The sequence below is a fragment of the Passer montanus genome, unplaced genomic scaffold (assembly GCF_014805655.1).
Source record: "Passer montanus isolate IOZ18808 unplaced genomic scaffold, ASM1480565v1 scaffold29, whole genome shotgun sequence".
NCBI classification, from domain to species: Eukaryota; Metazoa; Chordata; class Aves; order Passeriformes; family Passeridae; genus Passer; species Passer montanus.
Genome location: NW_024367596.1, coordinates 10,728,410 through 10,753,181, shown reverse-complemented (window position 1 = coordinate 10,753,181; position 24,772 = coordinate 10,728,410). Strand labels below are relative to the sequence as shown.

General features: G+C 46.7%; 1 protein-coding gene across 6 annotated transcripts in view; it reads right to left on the bottom strand.

Annotated features, from left to right (window-relative positions):
• The window catches only part of LOC120504323 (interleukin 1 receptor accessory protein), a 49,245-nt gene that overhangs the window by 10,827 nt on the left and 13,646 nt on the right, over positions 1 to 24,772 (bottom strand). For 3 of the 6 annotated variants that reach the window (XM_039713726.1, XM_039713732.1, XM_039713727.1), the window contains exons 2-10: positions 21,383 to 21,450; positions 10,314 to 10,599; positions 9,371 to 9,563; positions 7,493 to 7,658; positions 6,490 to 6,561; positions 5,238 to 5,367; positions 4,177 to 4,325; positions 1,816 to 1,965; positions 826 to 969 (exon numbers count right to left, since the gene is read on the bottom strand). In XM_039713726.1, coding sequence (XP_039569660.1) covers positions 826 to 969; positions 1,816 to 1,965; positions 4,177 to 4,325; positions 5,238 to 5,367; positions 6,490 to 6,561; positions 7,493 to 7,658; positions 9,371 to 9,563; positions 10,314 to 10,599; positions 21,383 to 21,449 — 1,357 coding nt within the window. In that variant the 5' untranslated portion in view covers position 21,450. Of the gene's footprint in view, positions 1 to 825; positions 970 to 1,815; positions 1,966 to 4,176; positions 4,326 to 5,237; positions 5,368 to 6,489; positions 6,562 to 7,492; positions 7,659 to 9,370; positions 9,564 to 10,313; positions 10,600 to 20,705; positions 20,837 to 21,382; positions 21,451 to 24,772 lie in introns of all 6 variants that reach the window. The other 3 variants (XM_039713728.1, XM_039713730.1, XM_039713729.1) reach the window with 2 other exon arrangements.

Here is a 24,772-nt window from a genome sequence, read left to right as displayed (position 1 = left end):
ATTCAAAGCAGGGCAGTCTGCACTGGCAGAAATTCAGACTTTGAACTTTTTATAGGCATCAGGATCATACAACAAACTCAGCCTCTAAAAAGTAAAAATCAAGAATGTTGTCTAGATTTGTGCCCTTGCTATGGAACTTGTGTTAATGTATGTGTATCTGGATAGTTCACAAACTTCTGTTCTTGGTGATTTCCCACCTCCCTGAAGCAGACATAATGTCCAGAACCTCATATGATTTATCTCAAAACAGTAAAAAAGGACTACCTCTTACTGAAGAGATGAGTCTCACTACCTGCAACAAAGTCCTTTTAATAATAGCGGCTAAATTGTATGACATATGAGACACAAACTCCCTAATTAATGAGAGTGGATGGGACACACATTATCCTCTCACTGATTTTGACTTCCACTCCTTCCTGAAGTAGACGCTCCTGTTTTTTACAAGGATTCTCCATTACTCTCTGTGAGCTGATCCAGTATAACACTTTCCTGCCTCTTCTAGCCTTGACTTTATCTCATTTTTTAAGGGAGCTCAGAGGGTTTTCCAGTTCCCCATTCTGACATTCCTACACAACACTCCTGGAAAGAGCAACTGAAACAACCAACCACCACCCCCACAGCAGCCATTTTGGTGGCCAGGTGCATCTGCAACACTGTCGTGAAGCAAAAACATTAGAAGACACTAAAGAGAGCTCATTAACAGTGATAGGGAAAAAAACCAAAACATAATCTGGATAGGCTTGTCGCAATCAACGATCAATACCTCAACGATAAAGACCAATAAACGGGATGTGCACGGAGCACAGCACCGTGTGAGATACTCACTTCCCCCAGGGAGGCTGTCTCTGTCGAAGATACACAGCTTGTACCCGAACTCGTTCTCCAGGACTCCCCGCAGCGTCAGCAGCACAAACTCCTCCTCCTCCGCGTTGCGCGCGTAGGACACATACACATCGTACTCCTTCCCGTCTGGGCAGGGGGGCACAGGGGACACAAAGGGCACAAGGGACACCTGTGATACTGCCCATGCTGGGCCTTTGACTTGCAAGAGAAGCAGGTAGGAAGGCTCACTTGGTAAGCACTATTGCAGGTTAAGGCACGTAGATTTCCACAGACCAAGCCGTTCTGTCCAGGCTTCTTTTGCCTTTTGCCACCTTTGACTCTGCTCTCTCTTGCTGCTGTCTATGCACACAAGCAGTCCCACCAGACAGAGACTTGCACCCTGCCTACACCCTCCGAGAGCTGCCGCACCCCCCTGGCAGGTTCACACCACAAGCTGCAAGGGCTCAAACACCCTCCTCCTCCTCCAGAGGAGGGAATCTCACCTCAGAGTCCCTAGCAATGAACTCCCAGTAACACAGGGAAGAACTGAGGACAGAACGGTGATTTCCACATCCATCCTTTTGGATGCCTTCCCACATTTTAAAGCAGATCACTCTGGATCAGATCATGAATCCTTTACATAGAGTCACCAGGGAAACAAGGGACTTACTGGAACCTGATGACACATCTTGACAATCTAGATTGGGTGATACAGCTAGATCAGCAGGGCAGGGCCCTGGGGAGCTGGGCAAATCCATGCTCCACCTCTGCAGAGAATACAGAGGACTTCTTTCTTCTTTTCCCTGAGCTAAAAGCCTGACTCCTCTAGCTCTAATCAGCAATGACCCACACAAGTGCATGTAGATAGAGAAATGGAAGGTCAAAATGTCATTATGCTGTGAAGAGGCTTAAAAATAGCTTATAGGAAAACTCCTATATGAAAATAAAGGGTCTGCAGCAGGATAAATAAAAGAAAGCATTTTAACTCCTTACCTAGAATGGTTTCATCTGTTCCAAAATGAGCCCGATAGAAGAGGACCATTTCAAGCCAATACACATGATAGATGACTATGAGCACCACGACGAGAAGGATGGTGGCCCCCAGGCCACAGGCCAGCTCCACAGTGTACTTGGGTGCTACAACTGAGTACAAAAATAGACAGGGAATCAGGGTTAAAGAACAGGTTGGACCTTCAGCTGGGCAGGAACAAGCTTGTGTCATGTGCAGCCAAACACCACAGAGGAGCAGCCAGGAGCCAAGCTGACCCTTCAGAGTAAGGTGGCCAAGCCAAGGCTTTTCTCATAGGGCACGTGATGGCTGGCCACCCTGGAACAACATTCTGGGTTATTGGGTCTGGTCATGCTGGCAGAGCAAGTCCATGGCACAGGCTGGACTTGTGTCTCTGAGCGAGGCCTTGGGAGCAGACAGGTGATAGAATGACCTGCTGGTGGAAGAAACCTGCACAGTCCAAAGCCAGAACATGAACATGACCTTCTCAGCAGTATCAGCAAACTCTTGGGGGAACACAACTGCTCTGACTTCTAAGAGATCCAGATAAAGCACCTGCAGCAAAATAAAGGCAATGGTTGCCATTCTCCCTCCCTATCAAACAGACACAGGTCTTATGGCTTGTCCCAGACTGACACCATAAGTAGCCATGGCCTGACTCTTTTCTACCATGACAGAAAAATCAGAGTTCCTTACAGAAAAGCTGAAATGCTTGCAAATAAACAGGGCCACCTGCGGGCATCACAGGCCCCCTCCAGCTCATGAACTGTCTGTCACACCACTGCTGCTTCTTTGTACTAAGGACAGAAAATTTCTAACTGTATCCCTGGGCAACTCTGTTGGTGGCAGTTGATGTGCAAATTGGCAAACTGCACAATAACAGAACAACGGGGAGTGGAAACATCACCAAATTCCAATATTTAATAAGTTGCTAATAAATCTGAATTACAAAATCAAAAATGGAAGGAATTTATCAATGTCCATTAGGTGATGAGCAGCAGAAGTCCATAAGAAGGAGAGGGAAATCATCCAGAAAAAGCAAGAAATGTATATGACCTAATGTAATGGAAGAGTTGGAGCCAACACACAGAGCCACTTGCTAAAAGCCAGGTGCTGAGGGGATAGTTTCTGGCATGCCTGATGCTCCTATGGGATGTGCAGAGGGATGGGCTGCACTGAGCTTAGCATAAGGCTGCTCTGCCAGCAGCAGCTAGGGATGGCTCTTGGACTTTGCTGTGGAATAGAGCAGGAAGAAGGAGTGGGTAGAGGGTAACCATGTCTGCCCAGAGCAAACCCAGTCAACTAACCAAGAACATGGGGAGGAAAAGGGAGGATAGTACAGATCAGTCCACTAGAAAACAGTATTTAGGCACTGATATTTAGGGAAAGAATCTGAGTATTTCAGATTCACTTTGCTACATGTACAAATATTATCACACCAGAACTCACTGACAATGGTTTCAGCCTGTCTCAGTTATGTGTGTGGTCTATTGTTCCTCCCTAACAATCCAGAAAGGTTTGTCTCAATTGAATGAGACTAAAATAGAAGGAGGACAAGTATCAAGAAGAAAAAGATCTTCCAGTAAAGACCTCCAAGAGCTTTCCTATGCTTATAATGCAGAGTAGAAGGAAGAAGGTGTCTGGTGTGAGCTACACAAGCCATGGCAGCATTCCCTGTGGGACGGGGAGGTCTGGCTTACAGTAGAAGCAGGTGTTGAAGTTCTAGATGAGGCTAATAAGGAGGCAGAAAAACCCACCTTAATAAGGAAGCCTCACATAGCTTTTATAACTGAGAGGTGGGTCTGGGAAAAAAAAACCAAATCTCTGATGAAAAAACGATGTTGGAAAACCCCACACAGAGCAGAGCTGAATCAGTCTATGCTATCCATGCTGAGGTGGCTGTATCTAGACTGCAGCATCATGACAGCAAGGAGTAAGAGCAGAGAGTGCTGTGGTGTGACTGTCTCACTCCCTGAGCAATGCCAGCAAGCGCAGACTGTCTTCTGGAGGATGCCAGCTGCTAGCTGTTGTGTCATGCAAAACCCTCACACAACCAAATAACCTGAAATCATTTCAAGCAGCCTGTGCGCTCAGCTCTGCTTCAGCTGTGCTACAGGGATGGGATGAAGACAACAGATCTGTCCTTTCTCTACCCACGAACTTGCCCATGGAGGGCTCTTTGTTCCCTTTGCCTCCGAGAAGTGGTGCAGTACGACAGCAGTTCCTACAGAACAGACTTAGGCAGAAAGGCCTGATGGAACTCTTTGCCCCCTTCCTGTTTTGCAGGGCAAGGCTGAAGGCAGCAGCAGGAGCCCCCAGCCCACCCTGCCGCGCAGGCACCGCACCTTTCACGCGCACCACGGCCTGGCTGCGCTCCTCGCCTTTGGCGTTCCTGGCGTGGCACGTGTAATTCCGCCTCAGCTCCTCCGCCGTGGCCTTTGCAACTGTCAGAGTCCTTACCAGAGTTTTGTCTTCAAAATCTCTGGTAATTTCACTGTAAGAGAAAAACAGACGTGAAAGTGCAGCAAGTTTTCAGTGACAGATATTCCTTTCCCTGATATAACCTCTTCCTTTAAAAAGGCCAAAACACATAACTTGATATTTATAAATCAATATACACTTCAGATTGTAATACAGCTGCAGCTATTCCTTTATCTGATTTTCCTTAATATTTATTTTACTGCTCATAATTTTCTCATTGCAGCTGTGCCACATTGCCTTTTAGAGGAAATGGAAGTTCTTGCCTATAAACAAGAAGATCTCGTGAACTCAAGATTCACAGCTCACGTCACATTCCCTATGCAGTCCTGGATGAGTCACTTTGTCTCTCTCTGCCTGAATTGACCGTCTGCAAAATGAGGATACTTTATTTTCTTTTGCCTTTCCTTTTTCTACATTGGTTTGCAAATCAGCTGGGGCAGTGACTGTCTTCCACTTGTAACTCAGCATCCAGCAAATGGGACTTCGATCCTCATTTGGGTTCTTCACGTGATTGAATCTCTATTCTTCCTAATCAACACTATGTATAATATTACATTTTTGTTTTCAGCCTCTGTTTTTCTGAAACACTTTTATACCCTATGCTATTTGGGAACACTCCTCTAAATAGAATTGTTAGCCCCTGTTTTGTAAGTCCCAGAACAACAGCAGCTGTTGGCATCACTACCAGGACCTGAACAAATGATGATGTGAACTGGTTAACAAAGCTCCCTCAAATCCATCTGTAAGATATGACACTGTCCAGGTCTGGAGGCCTCCTCCTTGGAGGTCCTGCTGCTCATCACAGCATGGTGCAGACAGAGGGGCTTCTGAATAACAGGGACACTGCCCACTCCATTAGAACTGTCCCATGCCCATACCACACACCCCCAGGGGATTAGAAATGAAGGTTGACATTAGATGTTACCTTTGTGTGACTTTTATCTTGGGATCTGTGATGTCATCTGTGTTTCTCCCATCTATGGTCCACCACACCTCAGTCCGGGAGTCCTTCAGGAATGTGAAGAAAACCTCACAGGGCAGGACAAGGTCATCACCTGCAAAGAAAGGACCATCATCTCCTAGGAGAAAAGGTATTGCAGTGCAGGAACAGCACCCCCTTCACTTCAGTGCTTTCCAAAATCCTATCAGCCTCAGCTCTGCCTTCCTTCAGGAAAGAATGAGGCCAACATCCACTTTCTGACATAAACTGTAATAACAGCTTAACATCCCTGGACATGAGGATTTGTGACAGACATAAATAGAAAAGGATGTCCTGCCTTCTCAAATGTGTTACAAATTCCTTGACTGCACAAAGTGACCCACCCAAAGAGACATGCTCCATGCCAGCCACTTCCTTGGAAACCCAGGCAGTGCTGATCAATCCCACAGCACAGATGCCACAAAGTGAAGGATCAAGCTCCACAAAAACATTTTGGTTTGGAAATACTTCTTCAGGAATTTGACTTCTGCTCAAGATCAGACTTAGGAGCGTGAATATCTTGGCGATCAGTAAGTGACTTTATGTTACAAAGGACTATGGATGAAATCCGACCTTCTGAGCCAAAGGAACTGTTCTTTAAAGTCAAGACTCTGGTGCTAATCATCATCATTGCCACCACATTTATTACAGCACTGTAATGGGACACAATCCATTTGATAGAGGGAATTGCTCCAAAAAGCTATTAGGCAAAACTGACGGTGTGGGGGAAGGGCTGAGGGAAAGGGTGTGGTACCCCATTACCCAGTGCTGCGAGGTCAGCAGAAGGAGAGCTGTCACTAATTAGGAAGTCATCAGCCAATAAAAGGGGAGATGAGCAAGAATTGGCTAAAAGACTAAAGCCACTCTAGGGGTGAATGAAGGAGGGAGGAAGGGAGCAAACCACAGCCAGGGCCACAGCTGAAACAAGGTCCTACAGGAATTCTCCTAAGCAGCTGAGTGTCCCCGTTTCATCTGCTTCTGCAGCTGCAGTTTTGTATCATCACACCTGAATATCTTGCAAAAAATCAGCTTTTAAAGCTGTGCTCTCCATCAAAAATTAGCATCCCACACTGTCCCCCAGGCAACCCGTGGCAGCTCGAGTGCTCTGAGAGGGAAAGCACCAGGGATGCAGTGGGAGAGCTTTGTGCCTGGCTGGGTCTCCCTGTCCCACTGGCACGCTCTGAGTGTTGGACTTTACCTGCTTCCAGCTCGTACACAACTTTCTCATTTGGAGAGGTGAACTGTGGTGGCAAGGCCTTGTTTGGAGATCCTGCAGGAGACAACAGAGAGCCCCCATGGGGCCCCAGACTCATGAAAACTTGGAATTCTTGCAGCCTCACTCCCAATGCCCTCGCACTGCACTGCACGTTCTCCAGTCTAACTCATGGTGCATTCCTGCTGTGGAGTTCTGTGCACACACAAATCTAATCCTAGTCCCCAAACTCAGGGCCAGGTCCTGATTTTAAGGCTCCCCCAAAGTTTAGGTAAGCTAGTTTGGGCCTCTCACATGAGAAGAGCTCCATAGCCTTCTCATCTCCCACAAGGCATAACCTGCACCAGTTTGTTTTTACTGCTGCTCTAAAAAACAAAATACAAACCTCATTTTGTGTCACAAATATCTATTTCAACCCTTAAAACAGCTGTTTCTGAGGAACTCAGAATGTATCCTATAGCTCACTAGGTTTTTAAACTCTGCAATTCCCTGGCAGATAAGCTGAGCCTCTGTGCCTGGAACAGATGTGTCCAAGCAGTGAGTACCTGGAGTTCTGCCTAGCGGATTAGCAGTCTCAACCCCAGCACAAATGGCTTTGAGATTCCAAGAAGACCAAGACCAGTTGGCTATGAAGTGAGAATCCCACAAGTAGTGATGAGCAAAGGAGACCACGAGCAGGAGTGCCAAGGTTATGCATTCACATGCCAGCAGAGGGTACCCCTGGCCATCTCATGGGCTGAACCTCACCACCCTGAGGCTGGCCACTCTGTGTTTGGGGCATTTGACAAGGTGGCAGGAGAGACATCTACTGCAGTATGTTCTGGACAGCCACACAGGTCTGACCCCAGCAAGAAAAAAACCATCACGTCAATTGGGTAATGCAGATGGACTACAACCACAAATGGATCCTGCAACAAACTCTTGCAGCTTTTTTTACCACTTCTGCAGACACCCACATGCATTTTACACATTTTAAAGTCATTCTTACCCACCACCTTCATCTTTATGGTTCTGGTGAGATTATAGGTTCTTCCGTGGTCCTTGAATGTCACAATGCAAGTGTAATTCCCTTTATAGGCACTGCGGACAATGCCAATGACAAGCCTGGGCCCCTGGGGGTATCGCTCATAGAAGCCATCCACCGAGTTGCAGTTCTGGAGTCAGGCAGAAAAATACTTGAGTTTGGGACTCAAAAGTACAGATATTGGTTTAAATGCTTCTACAAAGATCTCATTTAAACTATTAATATGACACTTGGGATCATGATGTAGGTCAGACCTAAATACCACGAACTTTGAGCATGTTGGAATATAGACTGCTATGTTCACCTTGAAAATGAAGTGATGAAGCAGATCACCCTAATAACTTTATCCCACTTTAAACACAGACAATTTTACAAAGGAGAGATCTCTGATTCAGAAGTACCTTGGCAATCAAAGTGAGCACCTCAGCAGAGTGAAGAATGAAGTAAAAAGTGATAAAAAGAAAATGATGACGTATTCACAAATGGATACCAAGACTAAAGGACATGTACCCCATTGATGTCCATCTTTTGGGACTAATCAAGCTCTCCTGGCTGCCTTCAGTTCAGGATGAGGCCCCAGAATGTGCAAATAGCAAACGAGAATCTATAGTACATAAACCTTAATAACTCCTCTCTTTCTGTCAGGCAAGGCAGAAAAACTGCCAAAATACCAAGCTGGAGATCCCTTTTCAGAAAGAGGCTATGCAGATAACATCTTGATTGTCATAAAACCCAAAGATGTGCACATTTTCTAAGAGATTATTTTTGAATGGTACATTTCCAAATCTGATACATCCTAATGGGGTAGTTTAGTACAGGGGTCATATACCATTTTTAATGATTTTTATTAGGCATGGGATGACTTGCTGCCTGAAAAATTACTTCCAAGGGGCTTTGTGTTTCATTCTGCTAATTGATTGCCGAGATGTGAATTTCAATGAATGATACAAGTAAAGCATTTAAACTACTGAAGTGAAATGGCTCCTCTTGATACAAGAGGAAGTTTCTCCTGAAGGGTTTTAGAGGTGGGATTTTCCTTTTGGGTCTTTTTAATTTCTTTTTTAAATCAGCAGGTATATTTGTTGACAATTTCCCTTATGAAATTCATTTATACAAAATCTTCTATCTAGAAATACAAAAGCACCGTATAGTATGTTATTAAAGAATTTATTCCCAGAACTCTCAGACTTTACATCCCCTGAGACTTCTTATTCTCTACTGACTAAAGGCATCCACCTAGAGAGAAAGAGTGAAATCATATTTAATAAAATTGAGCAGTAATTCTGTAGGCAAGAGCCTGAGGATGGCTGGATACAGTCTAATAATCAGAAAACTATGGAGGGTGGGGTAGAGATGTATCAGTCTTCAGAAAAGAGGTTTGCTGAATTGTGTCAAACAGGACACCCATTGTCTTTGCCTGATGTACAACTTCACTTCCTGACCTCAGAGGATTTTGCAAAGGATGCAATTTTCATGAACAGGTGGGTTTTTTTAAAGAAGAGGGAATATGAATGACAGTTTCCTTTCCAGGAAAGTGAGAGGCTCACACACAGCAGGTCAGGCACACTGCCCATAACTGAACTGAGCCACCTAAATCCCTCCTAGAAGTATTTTTCACTTGTGCACACTGGTCAAAAAAGCTTCAGCGTTAGCTCTCAATTTCTTTCCAAGAGCAGTTTTACCCATGAACTCAATGGAAGCAGAGCTCTTAAAATTAGTAAAGCTTCATTAACAGTATCATCACTGGGGAGACTCTGAAACGCAGTTCCATGACTGCCATGCCAACCACTGCTTTTTCACACACACCACTGCATCCCCCTGCTGCAAGTAAGCTCTTCTTACCAGGTACCACTTGACAGTTGGTGTCACACTGGCAGGATAAAACCCATCAATATCTGGACACGTGATCTTCTGATTGGCATGCTCCAAGTAGAACATCTCCTCAGTGGGTTTTATGGAATGGCTCACACAAGAGTGCTGGTCTTTTGGAACAACTTCCAAGGGAAAAGCAACTTTGCTGCAGTAGGTTGTGTTCCTAAGGGTGGATGAGAACAGGGCTGATTAGTTGAAACTTGTTTACTCCTACAGCAGTGGAGTGGAATGAAATAAAAATTACATCTGCAATAACAAGCATCACAGTGCTGATGAGGTATGTACAGCCTTAGTTGACTCATTTATAAATGGCAAAGAAAACCCCACCAGAGGTGGCCACACAAGCTCACAAAAGCCTATAAAGATGACTAACAAGCAAAATCCACTCTCCTGCTGCTAAAGCAGATCATAAGGTCAAAGACACAGACAAAAGACAACGTGAGGAAGACCAAAAAGAGCTCTTACACACAGCAGATGCTACGTTCATTTTGCACCACAGTTAGAGACACCCTTAATTTCCTAGAAGTCTGAATCTCATGAATCTTTGCCAAATTAGTGTGCAGTCAAAACATTACCCCTGCATCTGAAGCTATTTTTACTCTAGACATGCAGATCACTTCTTAATGGTGAGTGCCTGTGGATTTTGCCATGGGCTCAGCAATAATATTTTCACGGACACTTGCAGCAAGGAGAGGCACACTCATTAGTGTCTGCAAGGCTCCAAGCATTATTGCCATGTAAATTGGCTCAGCACTGAGCAGTCCTATAATTGCAACATTCTTTTCCCATTAATGCTTTTGTAAATGGTAGTCTCCCCACAGAAAGCTCTGATGCTAACAGCATCCTTTCCCCACCTCCACAAAAGTCCTTTGATTGCACTGAAGATGTACAGAAACTGCACCACACAACCTACCTGAGCATGCAGGTGTAATTCCCAGTGTCATTGAGAAGAGCAGGCCAGAACCAAAGGGTGTCTTTATCCTTACTGATGTGATTGTCAGGCAGGCGATAATTAATGGGCTCCTCCAGATCCCGGTCCTGCGCGATCCTGTACCAGATCAGGGTTAAGCCAGCAGAATGGGCTGTGCTATAGTTGTACTTCAAGAAGGTCTCAAAAAGTGGGCATTTGATCTTGGCAGGTTCCCCATCGTAAATCTGGATCTGCTTCATGGTGTCCACACCCCAGTCATCGCAGCGCTCTGCAGCCAGGAAGAACAAGGTGCTTTAGGCTTGCAAGTCTGCAGGAGGAAAACAGTTTTGCCCATGCCCCCCACAGCCCTTGGTCCTGTCCCCATTAAAATCAGAGACAAAACTGTAGTGTTTTCAATGAAAGCAAACTGAGCTTTTATAAAACAGAGCAAGAACATTGTGTTCATTTCTAGAGAACTTGGAAACTTCTGTTTTCATTTGCACACCTCCTACGTTTATGCCAAGCTATTTATCTCTCATCAGGACAATAGACTAGGATATTCCTGCATAAAACTAGGCTTCCTACAGAGCTCCAAGAAAATATACCACAAAAGTCTTATGTGGGAAGATAAAATTTGGATGACAACAAAGCCAGAGGTGTGTGTGCATCCATACACAATGATAGGGAAGATGGAAACAGACATGCTGAAATAGGAGGGAAAAAAAAGAAAATAAATCAAACATCAACCCTCCCTTAGAGCTGTGGGTCACTTTCCCTGCCAGAAGAAGCTGAACTGTGGGTTCCAGAAGTGAGGACTGTCTTTCCTGTGATGGTTTAATGTGACACCTGGGCACACCAGGATAGCACAATGAGTACAAGCAGTAATAAGTGACACAGAAAGACTGTTGACAGTGAAGTTTAGAACTGGAGCCTAGGGGGCAGAGGGAACAGTATGGAGTAGGCAGCAGCAGGTTCTCTTGTATTCCCAAGCAGTGCCCAGTTGCAAAGCCCAAGCACAGTTCAACAACAGGCAGTGGCTCAGTGTGGCTCTCAGCAGACTTGGACTGACATAGAAAACATACAGCATGAGAAAAACCTGTATAGAGCTTTCTTTCTTTAATTACTTTCTTTTAAAAAATATTCTTGCCATTAGCAAACAGTTTTGACACAAAAAGCACAGTCCAAACCCACTTCTCTTCCAAGGACTCTTCTCCACTCTGTTCCTCCAACCCATCAGGATGTCCAGGCAGGCAGGGACTCGGTGCAAGCAAAGCACAGTCCCAGGGTGTCAGCAAACCTGGGAGCAACCTGTGCTGTCAGAGCCAACTGAGACACACGGAGAAGCTGCTGTCACTGCACCTCCTGCCTCCCCACGCTGACAAGGCAGAGCACAGCATGGCACACTTCCTCTCTTGGAGCTGCTGGGAGGCATTTGCTAGGGCAGCCTGACGTCTGAGAACCCAAAATGAGTCAAACAGGAGAGGGCTGTGCTGCCTGCAGCAGTCCTTGGGAGCAGTGTCTCAGCACATCACACACAGGCTCACCACAGACTACACTGCAAAGTCTCTCTCATTTGCAGATATTAGATGAACTCAGACTGAGAGGAGAAACAGAATACAATATGCTCTTTGAGCCCAATTCTTCTGAATTCTTCTGAACTGACTTCACAGGCCCAAAGCAGGATTTCTGGCATTTATTCTTCCCTAAATAGACAGTGGGATGTAGCTTGCCTCCAGATTCATACTTAATTAAAAAAAGCAGAGATAAACCTTTGAGAAGACAGGCCTGCAGCACTTAAAGGCAGTGATGCTAACTCCTGTGGCTCAGCAATGGTTAGTCATGGGCAGGAGGAATCTGGGCCAGTAAGAATAGAAATGTTTTCTGGCGGGTTTACACATAAATGTAAATGCAAGCTGCACTGCTCCTCCTGCAGTATGCCAAACACCCATATGACAGAGTGCTACTTCTGGAGGAAGAGAATGAATTGGACTAGGAAAAAGCAGTGAAGCTACCCAGAACACTAGCATTTGTTCAGAGAAACCCCAACCCCAAATATCTGGAGAGTGCTCACCATCTAAAAACATACAGATCTTTCAGAAGTGCACAGCATCACACACCATGGCTGCTACCACAGGCAGTGCCGAGGCTGGGACCACTGCTGGAAGCCTCACACCCTGGGAAGGAGCATAATGACCCATCACCACCGTGATCAAGGCAAACTGGAACCAGCAGACTGCTTTATGCTGGTGGGGCCATGAAATAGGCATGGACAAGTGTCCTTAGAGTGGTAATGAGACAAATGAGCCTGCAGAGACTGCCTGCTAACTGCATGATAAAGCATGGACTCTTACTCATGGAGACAGGGCAGTTTTTTTCTGTAAAGAAAGGCTTCCCCTCTGAAAGGAGCAGACCTGGCTCTGTAAATCAGGATGCCCAGGTTCTCTTCCCAGCATCTGACTTGTGTCTCCTCTTGGGCTGCATAAAGGCAAATCATCCTTATTACTTCAAATGGCAGGACTGGGGAGAGAAGAAACTATATAAAACATTACTGTACTGAAATTCTTGGAGTCAAGATCAATGAAATTTGCAATCGTGAGCAGCTCTTGCATTTTGCAACAGCCCATAAATCAGCACTGTAAAACTACTTACCCGTTCAACCTGAATGAGTTATTGAAAATAAATACAACTATTTTCTCTTTTCTTCTTCCTACATTTCTCCAAAACAATGCCCAGGCCTTGCCTTCTTGGCTTGGGAAGAGGGCACTATTATTGTTTTACTGTAAGGGCTGTAGGAGATTTTGTCTCAGAGCTGGCCTGGCTTCAGGGACACTGTCACAGCAAACAGGCGCTGCTCAGGCTCCCCATGTGCCCTGCCCTGGGTGCTGCAGGCTCTGAGTGAGCCCCAGACACAGCACATAACCACATAACTGCTGGCAATGAACAGCTACACCCAGAGCTCAGGAGCTGCTGTGCAGTGGGAGATCCCAGGCTGTGCCTCCCTCCCAAGGCAAGGACTCCTCCTGGCTGCCAGGGCAAAGGCACCCAGCATGACTCCGAGGGCTCAGGAAGTACTGCCATGACCCCTCACTCAGAGCAGAGATGCAGGAACACCACAGGCTGCAGCAAAATGTCCTTATCACATAAAACACCAAGGACAGAAGTTGTGGTGCTTTGCACAGCTTCCCTCTCCCTGTGCCATGCAGCACTTGCACTGCTATTTCTACTTTCTGGGGTGGTTTACTCCCAAGGTAGCCAGGCTCTGCCTGATATAATGTGTGAGAACTGCAGGGCACCCCTCACACACACCTTTGTGAGCCTCCTCCTCCTCACCTCTGACAGTGCTCTTCTCCCTGTGACAACAGCAACCTTTGCTGTGGTGGCACTTCTGCAGCAGAGCCCAGCAGATGGGGCAACATGTCCACACACATCCATTAAGTAGAGGGGATACTCACATTACTATTGCTGTAATTTTATTTGCATCCAACAGCTCCCCACAACATTTTGTGCTCTTTCCACTATTTTAAGGTCTACTGGATATTCAGAGCCTACTTGCTGCTAAGATCAGCATGCAGCTACTTGTGTGTCAGTCTAAATTGGAGATAGCCTGGCATGCAATAAAATGGCATGACTGACCCTTCATCAGCATAAAGCAGTCCCACTAGGAAGAAAAAATATATACATACACACATTGCTAGATCCTGATTCCAGCAACAATGTGATTTGAGGGAGCACTGCAGAAAAAGGATGCAAGGATCCAGTTGTAATTGTGAGAAACAGCACTAACTTCTATGGTGCTGTGCCCATTTGTAGCAACTCACACTTGTTTTCACTGGCTAAGCCTCAGAAGTGAGTTTCTTCTCTCTTGAAATGTTTCCTGCAAAAAAACAGCTGCTGGAGTTAAGAGCAGCTCCTGATTAAATCAACTGGGATCAGCATTCATGCTGTGACTCCAGAGGTTCCCTAACAAATGGAAACTAGGGAGAAGATGGAGCTGTATCCAACTGCACATCTCTTCTATGCTACAGCAAATGGAGCACTACACATACACCTGTAGCCCCAACTCTCTCAGCCTGTCTTCACAGGAGAGGTGCTCCAGCTCCCAGATCAACTTCATGCCCTCCTCTGGACTCACTCCAACTGATTCATGTCCTTTGTATGCTGGGGACCCCAGAGCTGAACACAGCACTGCAGTGGGGTCTCACCAGAACAGAGTAGAGGGGCAGAATCACCTCCGTTGACCTCCTGGCCACACTTCTTTTGTTGTGACCCACGACACAGTTGGGTTTTTGGGGCTGCCAAGTCATATCTCAACAGGTTCCTACTCATCTGTCCCTGCTGCATTATCTCAAAGCAAAGCTGGTATGAGTCAGCCTCTACCCATGGGGCACAGCAAGGCCAGCCTTCTATGATGCACGAATCAGCATCAATAAGGCAGGAAAAGTTGATCACACAAAGCAATTAAACAAGAATTAATTGTTACTAGCTTAAAAAAAAATGTTCCTCACCACCATCTTTCAAGCTCAGTCAGTGAGAAGGAAGGAGAGGAAGCCAGGCTGAATGGAGAAGCCATGCTGTGAGCACAGGAGGCACCAGCTGTGGCCAGTACCATGCGTGGGTGCATCTCCCATTCATGCCAGTGCCAGGAGCACCCACTCTCCCCACTGTGTCTGCATTCTTCCTTTTCCACCCTGCACGAGACCAGCCCTGGCTGTTCCCTGGCTGTGTTCTCTGCTCAGTAGTATCCCATCTGACCATACAACAGGATGCAGAAGAAGAGAAGCATGGAAAAAAACAAATTAAAAGCTCTGCCCTCTGGTTTCTGCCTCTTCTCCTTAACTGGGAGAAGAGGCACAAACCAAAACACGCTGAGATGGGTGGGAATGACACAGAAGTTGGGTTAGGCCCAGCCAGGATCAGCTGGCTCTCACCGTTTGCTCTCACTACTTCTGCAGAAGTGATGGTGGCCAGAGAACACCTGAAAACTGAATTGTAACTGAATGCTGCCTTGGAGGCTCAGCCTAGAAGCTGTGCCAATTCTGCAGAAATTTATAATCTCACTTCCAGTGGAAACGCATCCAAAGAGGCCTCTCATAACCCCACTGCCTTCCTCCCACAGCCTCTCCAGAAGAGCAAGGAGGTGGAAATGGTCCTGGCACAACCTTCCTACACAGCCCAACCCCATCCATGTAGTTCTGCTGTGATGGCATTGGTGACATGGTTTTACACTTCTCCCAGGTTTCATCATATTCATCCCGTGTTGCCACTGAGCTGTGATGCCACCACAGAAGCCTCTCATCTGGACGCTGCGCACTGGGATGGAGTCTCTCTCTCCCCCCAAGTGCTTTTATCATTTGCATAGGTAGGACAGCTCAGGAAAGAAGAAGGAAAAGGACCTTTCGTTGCAGAATGGCTCAGTTTTGAAAAGCACCTGTACATGGCAGTTGATTAACTTTAGACCCCGAATGTCTAATTTAAACAGGTGTGAAAACCTGCCTCTGCCAAAGTCATGGAAAACAAGCTGACTGCATAAACTTCTGTTGACTTCAGGGGAAGCAGCCAAAGCAGGACATCCAAAAAACTGATTCTGTAATGGAACCCAGAGCTTCTGACTCTGAATTGCCTTATCTCATCAAGCACAGCCTGTAACACTGGGTAGTCCTTATTTGTGTCTCTTAGAACTCCTCCACAGTGAGCCCTGTGACTTCACTCTCTATCTGTGCATAAAGCTGTTTACTGCATGTGGCAGAGTATTTTGGTTACCCCCAGCAACTGGGCCAAAAAAAAAAATATATTCAGATTTCTCTAGCAAGCTTGACATATTTTTCTGGAGGCTTTCTTTAAATTTGAGATCAAAACGATAAAGGTAGGGGCATGAACTACTTCCCTGAAGGATAAGAAGAGCAAACAGCTACTTGCCATCCCACTTCATTGAGAAAATTTATGCGTGAAGCAAAGCAGAGCAGCATAGGAAGAGGAGAGGTACAGGAAATGGAACACCCCATTGCAAAGTCATCTGTAGGAAAGGCAGCATGAAAAGGGGTCAGCATCTGATCAGCATCACTGCTGAGCTGTGCTTAAGCTGGCAGGGGCTCTTGCGTGCCTGGGACACCACACTGGCACTTGACAAGGTCCAGGCTAAACTCCTGGCTCTGCCAACAGGCTTGCTTAGCTAAACCCATGCAGCCCAGTCACTGCACTTAGCCAGGTGCTCAAAATACAGTCAGCAATTCTTCCCTGTCCATCCCACAGGGATGCATTACAAAGATGCTGCAGTAGGTGTCCTCAGACAAGGATGGGAAGCAAACAAAGGCAGCAGGCAGTAAAAGGGTCCAAGGGTCCAGCAGAGTCACCTGGGTGCCACAAAACATCTGACAGTGAGAGCACAGCCCTGCAGCTGTGGCAGGGGGACATGACAGCTCCCTGGTGCCCTATTTGACACACACACAGGAGCAAAGGTGACTGTTCAATACCGTGTCGGCAACACACCCAGAAAGGGCTGCTTTCCTCCAGACACTCCTGCACTTCAGTGCAGACAGGTGACACCATGATGCCTGCACAGAGCTCACCCTCACAACCCATTTCCTCAGCTGACAAGAAGCAGACGTGAGGTTTTATCTCCCCAGTGGGCACAGCTCTGGCTGGTGTGGAGGGAGGCTGGCAGCTGTGGGGACACATCTGCACCCAGGTCAGCTCTGCTCCATGGGTTTTATCTCCATCCACTCCAGGCCTGTGCAGATTTCAACACCCTCAGTGTCAATGACTTCATGCCCCCAAGTGCCATAAACTTCCACAACCACAGTAGCTCACAGATGGGTACGGATGGTTATAAAATCACGTCCTAAATTAGGACAGCAAGAAGCTGAGATTGGAAGAGTAGGAGGAAGTCAGGAAATCCCAGGAGATGATGGTGGGGGAGGGATTTAGTCTCTTTAGAAAACAATAATGCAGTTTAATCTGTTTTTCTTTTGACTTTACACACTAAAATAAGCTTCTCAGCTTCTGGGGCTGTCACAAATCATAAGGAAAATAAGGTGACTGGAAACCATCAGCAGAGTAAGAGCCATACAGTAATAATCCTGAGGAGCTGCACAGGGCTTTCCATCTTCAAAGTCTTTTACAGACAGTAATTTATTAATCTGCAAATTTCCCCTGGCCAAAAGTAACTGTTCTGCCTTTCTGCTAAGCATAAGATCCACAGTACAGTTCAGCACTGGGGAGAGACAGTGCAGGCAGTGGCTCTGACCTCTGGAGTTAGACCTCTGTTTCTTTGTCACTGCAGCCAGAACTCCACTGCTCCAGCCACCACCTGAACCCAGAAACATTGATGATATCTAGCACTTTGGAACCAGCTTCAGAGCAGACAAAACCAAAGTAGCTGAAAGCCTCTGATATGGGGGAGTGTAAATAGACATGTTCACAATCCAGCAAATAACAGCAAAGCCTGAAATAAAGCTCCCAGGAGAGAAACTCCTGGCTGCCTTCCAGCCACTACCTGCCATGCTGGGGTATCATTCTGGCCCAGTCCTGGGCTCATCCTACCACACAGGCTGCCTGATAGCCCCCAAGGGAGCTACAGAGGCATTTCCCATGCACACATGATGACTCCCCCACCAAAGGGCTATTTATGCACAGCAGGTACCTGCTCACACTACACGGGTCCATTAGATAATCAGCAGGAGGCTGCTCCTCCTCTCCTGGCAGCAATATTCTTCTGCTTTTGCAATTCCCTAAGACAGTACTCCCAACCACGGTCATCTCTTCAGCCCTCACGCTACAAAAGCTCTTGGAGGGTGAGAGAGCAGCCTGGTTAACAGAGAGGAAAAAATAGAAGAAGAAGCACAATTACAGCCACATCTTCTTTATAAGCAGGTATCTAACATTGGCCAGATTTGTTCAGAAACTGGAAGATAACATTATTCTCTATTCATAGTGGCTGTTATGTTCTTTGTCCATCTGGTTTTTCATCTCTTTTGAGCCAGTGTATATTTATATATTTATATGACTTCAGTAGTGCCAAAGAAACTATTGTACAACCAGACGCGGGTCCATCAACTTTTGTTATCCTTCCCTGGCTATCAGAACATCTGGGTTAATTAAGCATCCTGCAACATGAGTTCCATCTGAAGGATGGCTTAGCTAGGCAAGGAAAGCAGAAGACATCAAGTACCACTGTAAACACTGACCCAAAGGTCATGAGTGATGCACTCGTGCACTCCATGCACTGCAGGTCATGGATATTCTCAAGACCCAGAAAAGATTTGCCCACGCGTTCAGCGTGAGCCAACAGAAGACTCAGGCACCAATTCAGTCTCAGGCTCTACATCTATTACTCTACACTACTCAGATATTTCTTCCCTCGTTCAGCTTGCACCTCCCTTTCAGCAACTGATTTTGTTTCAGCACCAGCCTCCATACGCAGCAGAAACAGCAGAGCCCAGAGAACAGATGTTTAGAGCCACAGTGCTGCAGGCAAAATCTGGGGGGGAAATAAAGTTTGTGGGTTTGTCTCTCCAATAGGAAGCAGGGTGAAACATGATGCTAAAGCTTTCTGACACACTGCCAGAGAGACTGACAGCCATAGTGGCTTAACTGGATGGAAAGGCCACTTGCAACCAGAGCAATGCTGGCATTTTAGAGCTGAAACTTAGCAAGTGTTGGTTCCTCACCTCCTCTGTAAGATCACAGAACTTGGGAATCAGCAGAGCTGGTAGCCCCGGCTTAGGCAGTCCCTGGTCATTATTGCTGACCAGATTGCTCCACTGGGAAGGATGGCAGAGGCAGGAAAAGTGGGAGCAAACCACAAGATGACTCCTGGCCCTGCCTCCAGCCTTCCTCAGTCCATCCTGGGCTGGAGAGAAAGCTGGTCCCAACAATACAGCAGTACATGACTTAATAGTCAAAGCACAGAAAAAAACTCAGCTAAAATGACAAATCCGTACCAAGTCACATACGTTAAATATCCCAGGAACCAGGTTCCCCAGTGAGAGCTACCCATCTCCATGGCCCTGCTTGATGTTAGATGACCACCAGGGCAGCTGCAGTACACAGCCCTTCTGCATCCACTCCAGATAAGCTCAGCTCTGCTCCCCCCACCTACATCCCTGCTCCAAGAAGGAAAAGCAAGCCCAAATGCTGTAACATTTCCAGAACAAGGCCACTCTATCATACTGCTATGTATTTATGACTTTGCAAGGGTGAAACGAGCTCCAGTCTCCTTTTGGTGCCAATCCCAGGAAACCCTGCAGAGAAACAGAGGGCTGCACAGACGGCTGCCCCTCCATCCAAGCACAAACAGCCATCCAAGCCCATCATGAATAACAAAGGACATTCTGACAGCCCAAACCAGTTTATGAAGTCCATGGCACAAAAAGGAAGCTCTGAACTGAAGAGCACGTCTGACACCCACAGACCTGCAGGAAATTAAATGTATACACTGCAGTGGATTTGCAGGAGAAGTGTATTTTAACTGATCACGTGTCTCATGTATTGAGACTTGACTTACATTCTTGCAGCACTCTACAAGGGTCCTGGCCACCCTGTACAGCAAATCTCTGCTAAAGGAGACATGTTTACAAAGTACTAAATGCCCTGCAGAAATGCATGGAGGGTTCTGGTTCTGCCAGATCAATTGGCACGAGCCTGTGTGACTAAAATGCCAGGGTGCTCATTTCTGAAATCAGCTTCTTCCCAGCCAACTGTGTTAGCTTTTAGAGCTGCTCTAACATTTCCTGGGCAATCCTGATTCAATTGCACCTACCTCTCATTTCTGCAAAATCCCAAGATGACTGCACGTGGGGTGTTGTAATGCTGCCTCAGCAGGAGGAGGATGTTGCGTTGGTGGAGAGCAGAACAGCTCGTCCAGAAGCACAAGCAAAGCAGGGATTTTCCCAGCAAGCAGCTGAGATCCATGCTTCTGGTTCCCTCCTTCCCCACACACTCCCACTGCCTAGGGCTTAGTGGAGGAGACCTAGGCCGTGTATTCTTTATCCTTTGCTGTTTCCCCTTTGCTCACCACTTCCACCCAGCCCTTGTCAGCCAGGATGGGACATCCCCCACTAAAGATCACAGCCTACTGTGAGTGCCTGCAGCCCTTGGGCAGCCCAAGGGAAAAAACCTCTCAGGCTTCAGCCTCTGCAATGAACGCTGCACTGAGATGAACCTTGCTGAAGTGCACGTTGTGAATCTGGCCCACAGTAATTCAGTGTGGTCCAAGAGAGAATGACAGAAGAGCTGTTCATCTGCTCGGGGTATATTGTATCTGCTTGCTTGCCAGCATTGCAGAGGGACAAGAGTTCATGAGGGCGACTCATCAAACCCCTGTACAGCCCTTATTTCTGAACATTTCCCCCCATAAAACCAGCTCCTGTTCTTTCCTCCCTCCCCCTTTCCACTTGCCTCCTGCAAATCATGCTGTCTCCTTCCACCCCCAAATAGGAAGTCCGGAGCCGAGACATGCACAATCTGCCTCTTCACAAGAGCTGGGCTGAACGAGTGCCAGAGGAGCTGCGAGCATGACAACATATTTCCTGTCAGGAAAGTGACTCAGTGAGACGGGTATCAGAGCTTCTCTTACTCTAGAAGTTCCCCTCTCCCCTTGCATTGCTAAGGCATGAGTCAGAATTGGAGAGCTGAATCTCAGTTCCCTCCAGATCCAAGCAGGGATAGCAGAGTTCAGGTTCAAGCCTGGGTCCTTCCTGCAGCTCAGTGACAAGGCAGCTCCATAGGCCAGCCCTGGATTCACCCCTCACAGAAGGGCAATAATGATACTAATGACAAATTATAATAATGACTAATGATAATAATGACAAAGGGGACAGCTGGAGTTTGCAAAGCACACCTAGGTCGAGGTGCTGCTTCTATTTGCTCATGCACCTCTTCACACCACCCTGGTCGTCTCTACACAGAGCACTGTACAACAGCCCACCAGAACCAACACTGTCTTCATGCATTTACTAAAGTATTTTATACACAACTATTTAATCCAGAAATATTGCAAAGGCTCCAAACTCACTGCAGACAGTTTTCTCCTCTGCAGAGTAAGAGAGCAGGTCCATCACATGCTATGTCCTTACCTGAGGCTCTGCCAAGGGTGACCATGGACAGCCAGAGTGAAACCAGCAGGACACTGACCATCTTCATCCTGGGAGACAAAGCACACAGACCTGGTTACTTGACACTGTTTTACCACTGCAGGCCATTTTTTAACTCTATGTGTTTATTCCTCCGTTCACCCAGTGGTCCTTTAATTCTGGCACATCCCTGTTTTGTTTCATTAAGATTCCTTAAGGACAGCACCTGCACGGCAGCATCACTCCGCCTGCGGGCAGCTTGCCAAGCCTGGGAGGTGATGGCTCTGAAAAGGACAGCCCAGCTCATTGACTTAAGTCACCAGAATGGTCTACATCAGGGAGCACAAGGAGTCAAATGGATGTTTGCAGGCTACAAACATCCCAAGCTCTGACTCCCAAAAGAAGGTCCTTTGCCAAGACCTCCTTCTGGTCATCTCTAAGAACAAGTGCAGAGAGCGCTCACAGTGGCTGTGGCACATCTGTACTGAGTGCTTGTGCCACACTCTGACAGGACAGCCACACCAGAGCAGTCCCAACTGGCAGCAGTCCCAAGGGGTGCTGCCAGGGACCTGCAAAGGGGCCAGCTGCCAGATCCTGCTTCCACTGGCTCCTGCAGGCAGTGGAGGCAAGACATCAGCTCCTCCTAGTCAAACCCTCCTTGGAAATCACAGGAGTAAACAAACGCCAGGTTTGTACACTTTTCAGAAAGGATCTAAACAAAGGTTTATACTTTGTAAGCAGAAGTGATAAGCAAAAAACAATCCCAAACTTCTCCATTTCCACTACAGAACACAATTTCCTGTAATTTGAGATAAATGTACACTGCCAGAGTTTCACTGGCTGCCCACTCCAGTATCTGGCATTCGGCTCTCAGAGCTGCTCACTCACTGGAATTAAATACCCCTCTGTTTCTAGGTTTTTCAGGATGCAATTTATAAGCTGGTAGTCATGAAAACTGACATCTACTAGATGCTCTCATTAAAGGGGTTAAGGTCACATTTGATATTCCTGTGTGCTGTCAGATCACAAAGGGAGAAGAGATGGTTAAAAGGCTGAACTTCATCAAAGCATTTCAGCTCTGCCAGGCAGATGCAGTAATGAGCATGGTGATACTGTCAGGAATGTGCTCATGAGATGACAGAGAAACCTGCTCCATCAGGGTGTGTTAAAAGTGAGGGGGGAGAAGCCACAGAGCTCCCTTAAACATATCCCTCAAAAACCTGTCCAGAAAATATGCAGTACACAGAAGGGCTTTGAGCATAAGCAGAGAACACCTATGATTGCACAGATTGCAGAGATTAACAAGAATGCGACACGTGAACAGCACTACTCAAAACCCAGCAGCGGATATTGAATCCTTCCTTTTCAGGGCTTACATCTGAAAAGCCTTTGTGCGATGCCTTCCCTCTGCTGGGCTCATCTCAAAGAGACAAAGGAAATCTGAAGCATGCCTGTTCTTCCCTGCACAGTCCATGGAAAGGGCTGCACACTGCCTCTGAAGCCATCAGGCTTTCAAAAATGGTCAAGAAGCAAGGAAAAAATGAGGGCTTTTTTTCCCTGGGGTCCAGCTGAGAGGGCTGATCATCCTCTACCACCTTCCTCCAAACTGAAATGCCAGCTGCTTATCAAATCCCTCTCTATTGCCACCTACAACCAGCTTCCAACGTTACTTAAGACTCCATAGGGAAGAAACAATATTAAGTACTCCCACCCCTTGGAAATGCTGAAGAAAGATAAAACATTTTTATGCCATCAGATAAATGGACAGAGAGATCCAACGTGCTGCACTTCTGGTGGAAATGAAGGAACTTTTGGTAATTGAGATGCTTAAAGAGAGGAGGTGTAAAGAGTGGCAGGGAATCATTCCCATAATCAAGATCCCTCATGGTTCCCTCTCCATTTGTCATTAGCTAAATGCACAGCGTGTCCTAACTCACCCTTATTTTCAAGCGACTCTCTCCTGCATTTTGCACAAATCAGACTGAATTCAGCCCTGAAGCAAGCAGGAACAACTACAGACTTTGGATGAGTTTCCCTTGCATTGAGCAAGGCCATTTGCGTGGCCTGAGGCCAAAATAAACTACTACATTTGACTCGGTGGTACACGAACTCTGCAGTGAGCTAATATTTACATCCATTAGCTGTGCTCACGGGAACACGCTCCTTTCAACTGTCTCACAGAGCCACCAGGTCTCCGTTCCCATGAGCAAGGTATCCAAGATTCCCATGCTCTGTCTACTAGTAGGAAACTCCTTTTTTTCTTGCTCTGCCCAGCCATAAAATCAGAAGCCTTACACACAGAGTGATTTACTTCTGGTTCATTCCAGGCTTTCCAGAGATCTTATCAGTTGAGACAGACACAGAGCCTGTCAGATTATAGCAATTTCTCCATTACAGAGAAGGGACACAGCTGACCACAGCCCTGGCTGCCCCCACTCTACACAAAATGCAATAGACCATGGAAGGGACATGCACAGAGTCAAGGGCTGGTCAAGGGGAGGCATCACACCTTCCTGGACGCCCTGACCATGCCAGGGTTTGCCAGCCCAGCTCCATTCCTGTGGGACACGATGACTCAAAAATACTCCAAAACCCCAGCAGCCCCAAACCTGTGACACCCCCCCAGATAAAAAGCTCTGCCCACAGCAGTCCTGTGGTGACACAGGAGAAGAGCATTGCATCCCTTAGAGAGGGGTGGGTTTTGCAATGCCCTAAAGAACCTGACACCACAGGGCTACAACCCACCCTGGTCTTGCCAGGAACAGAAGAGTTTTCTCAACCTTTCCCAGCTTCTGTGTTTCGTGACAGGACAAAGCATGTTGCCATTTTTCCTGCCTGTGACGCAATTTCAGTGGTGTCTGATGAACTTCTTGTGCAATTCTGTAGAACTGCACCAAACACCAGCTTCTGTGGCTGCAACCAAAGCAGCCAGAGGCCAGGGAGTGCAAACCCAGGCTGCAGCAGAAGGCTTCTCCCAACTGCATCCACCCAGTGCAAATAAAAACAAAATGAGAAGAAAATCAGTGAGCGGGAGAGCTCGCCAGCTCAGAAATCACACTGCAGCTAAAAAGCAGGCAATCAGAGCAGCCAGAAGGCAGCTGGAGAGCTCTGATACTTCCTCAGCACTCCAGGAACTTCTCACGAGACCAATATACTCTGAGGTGCTCTTAATGTCTCCATAAATTAACATTTTAATAATAATTCATAGAGCGGTTAGGGAAAATGATCCATCACAGCCCTTGCTAGAATTTTTTTTAAGGAACTTAACTTGAAATGTTCACTTTGTTTCAAATCAGAAATTGTTCCCTTTTCCTTCCGGAGCACTTTTTTCTTCAAACTTTCACCTTCTGTCTACTGAGGAGCAAAGAAAAGAGGGGTGGGGGGAAGTACAAT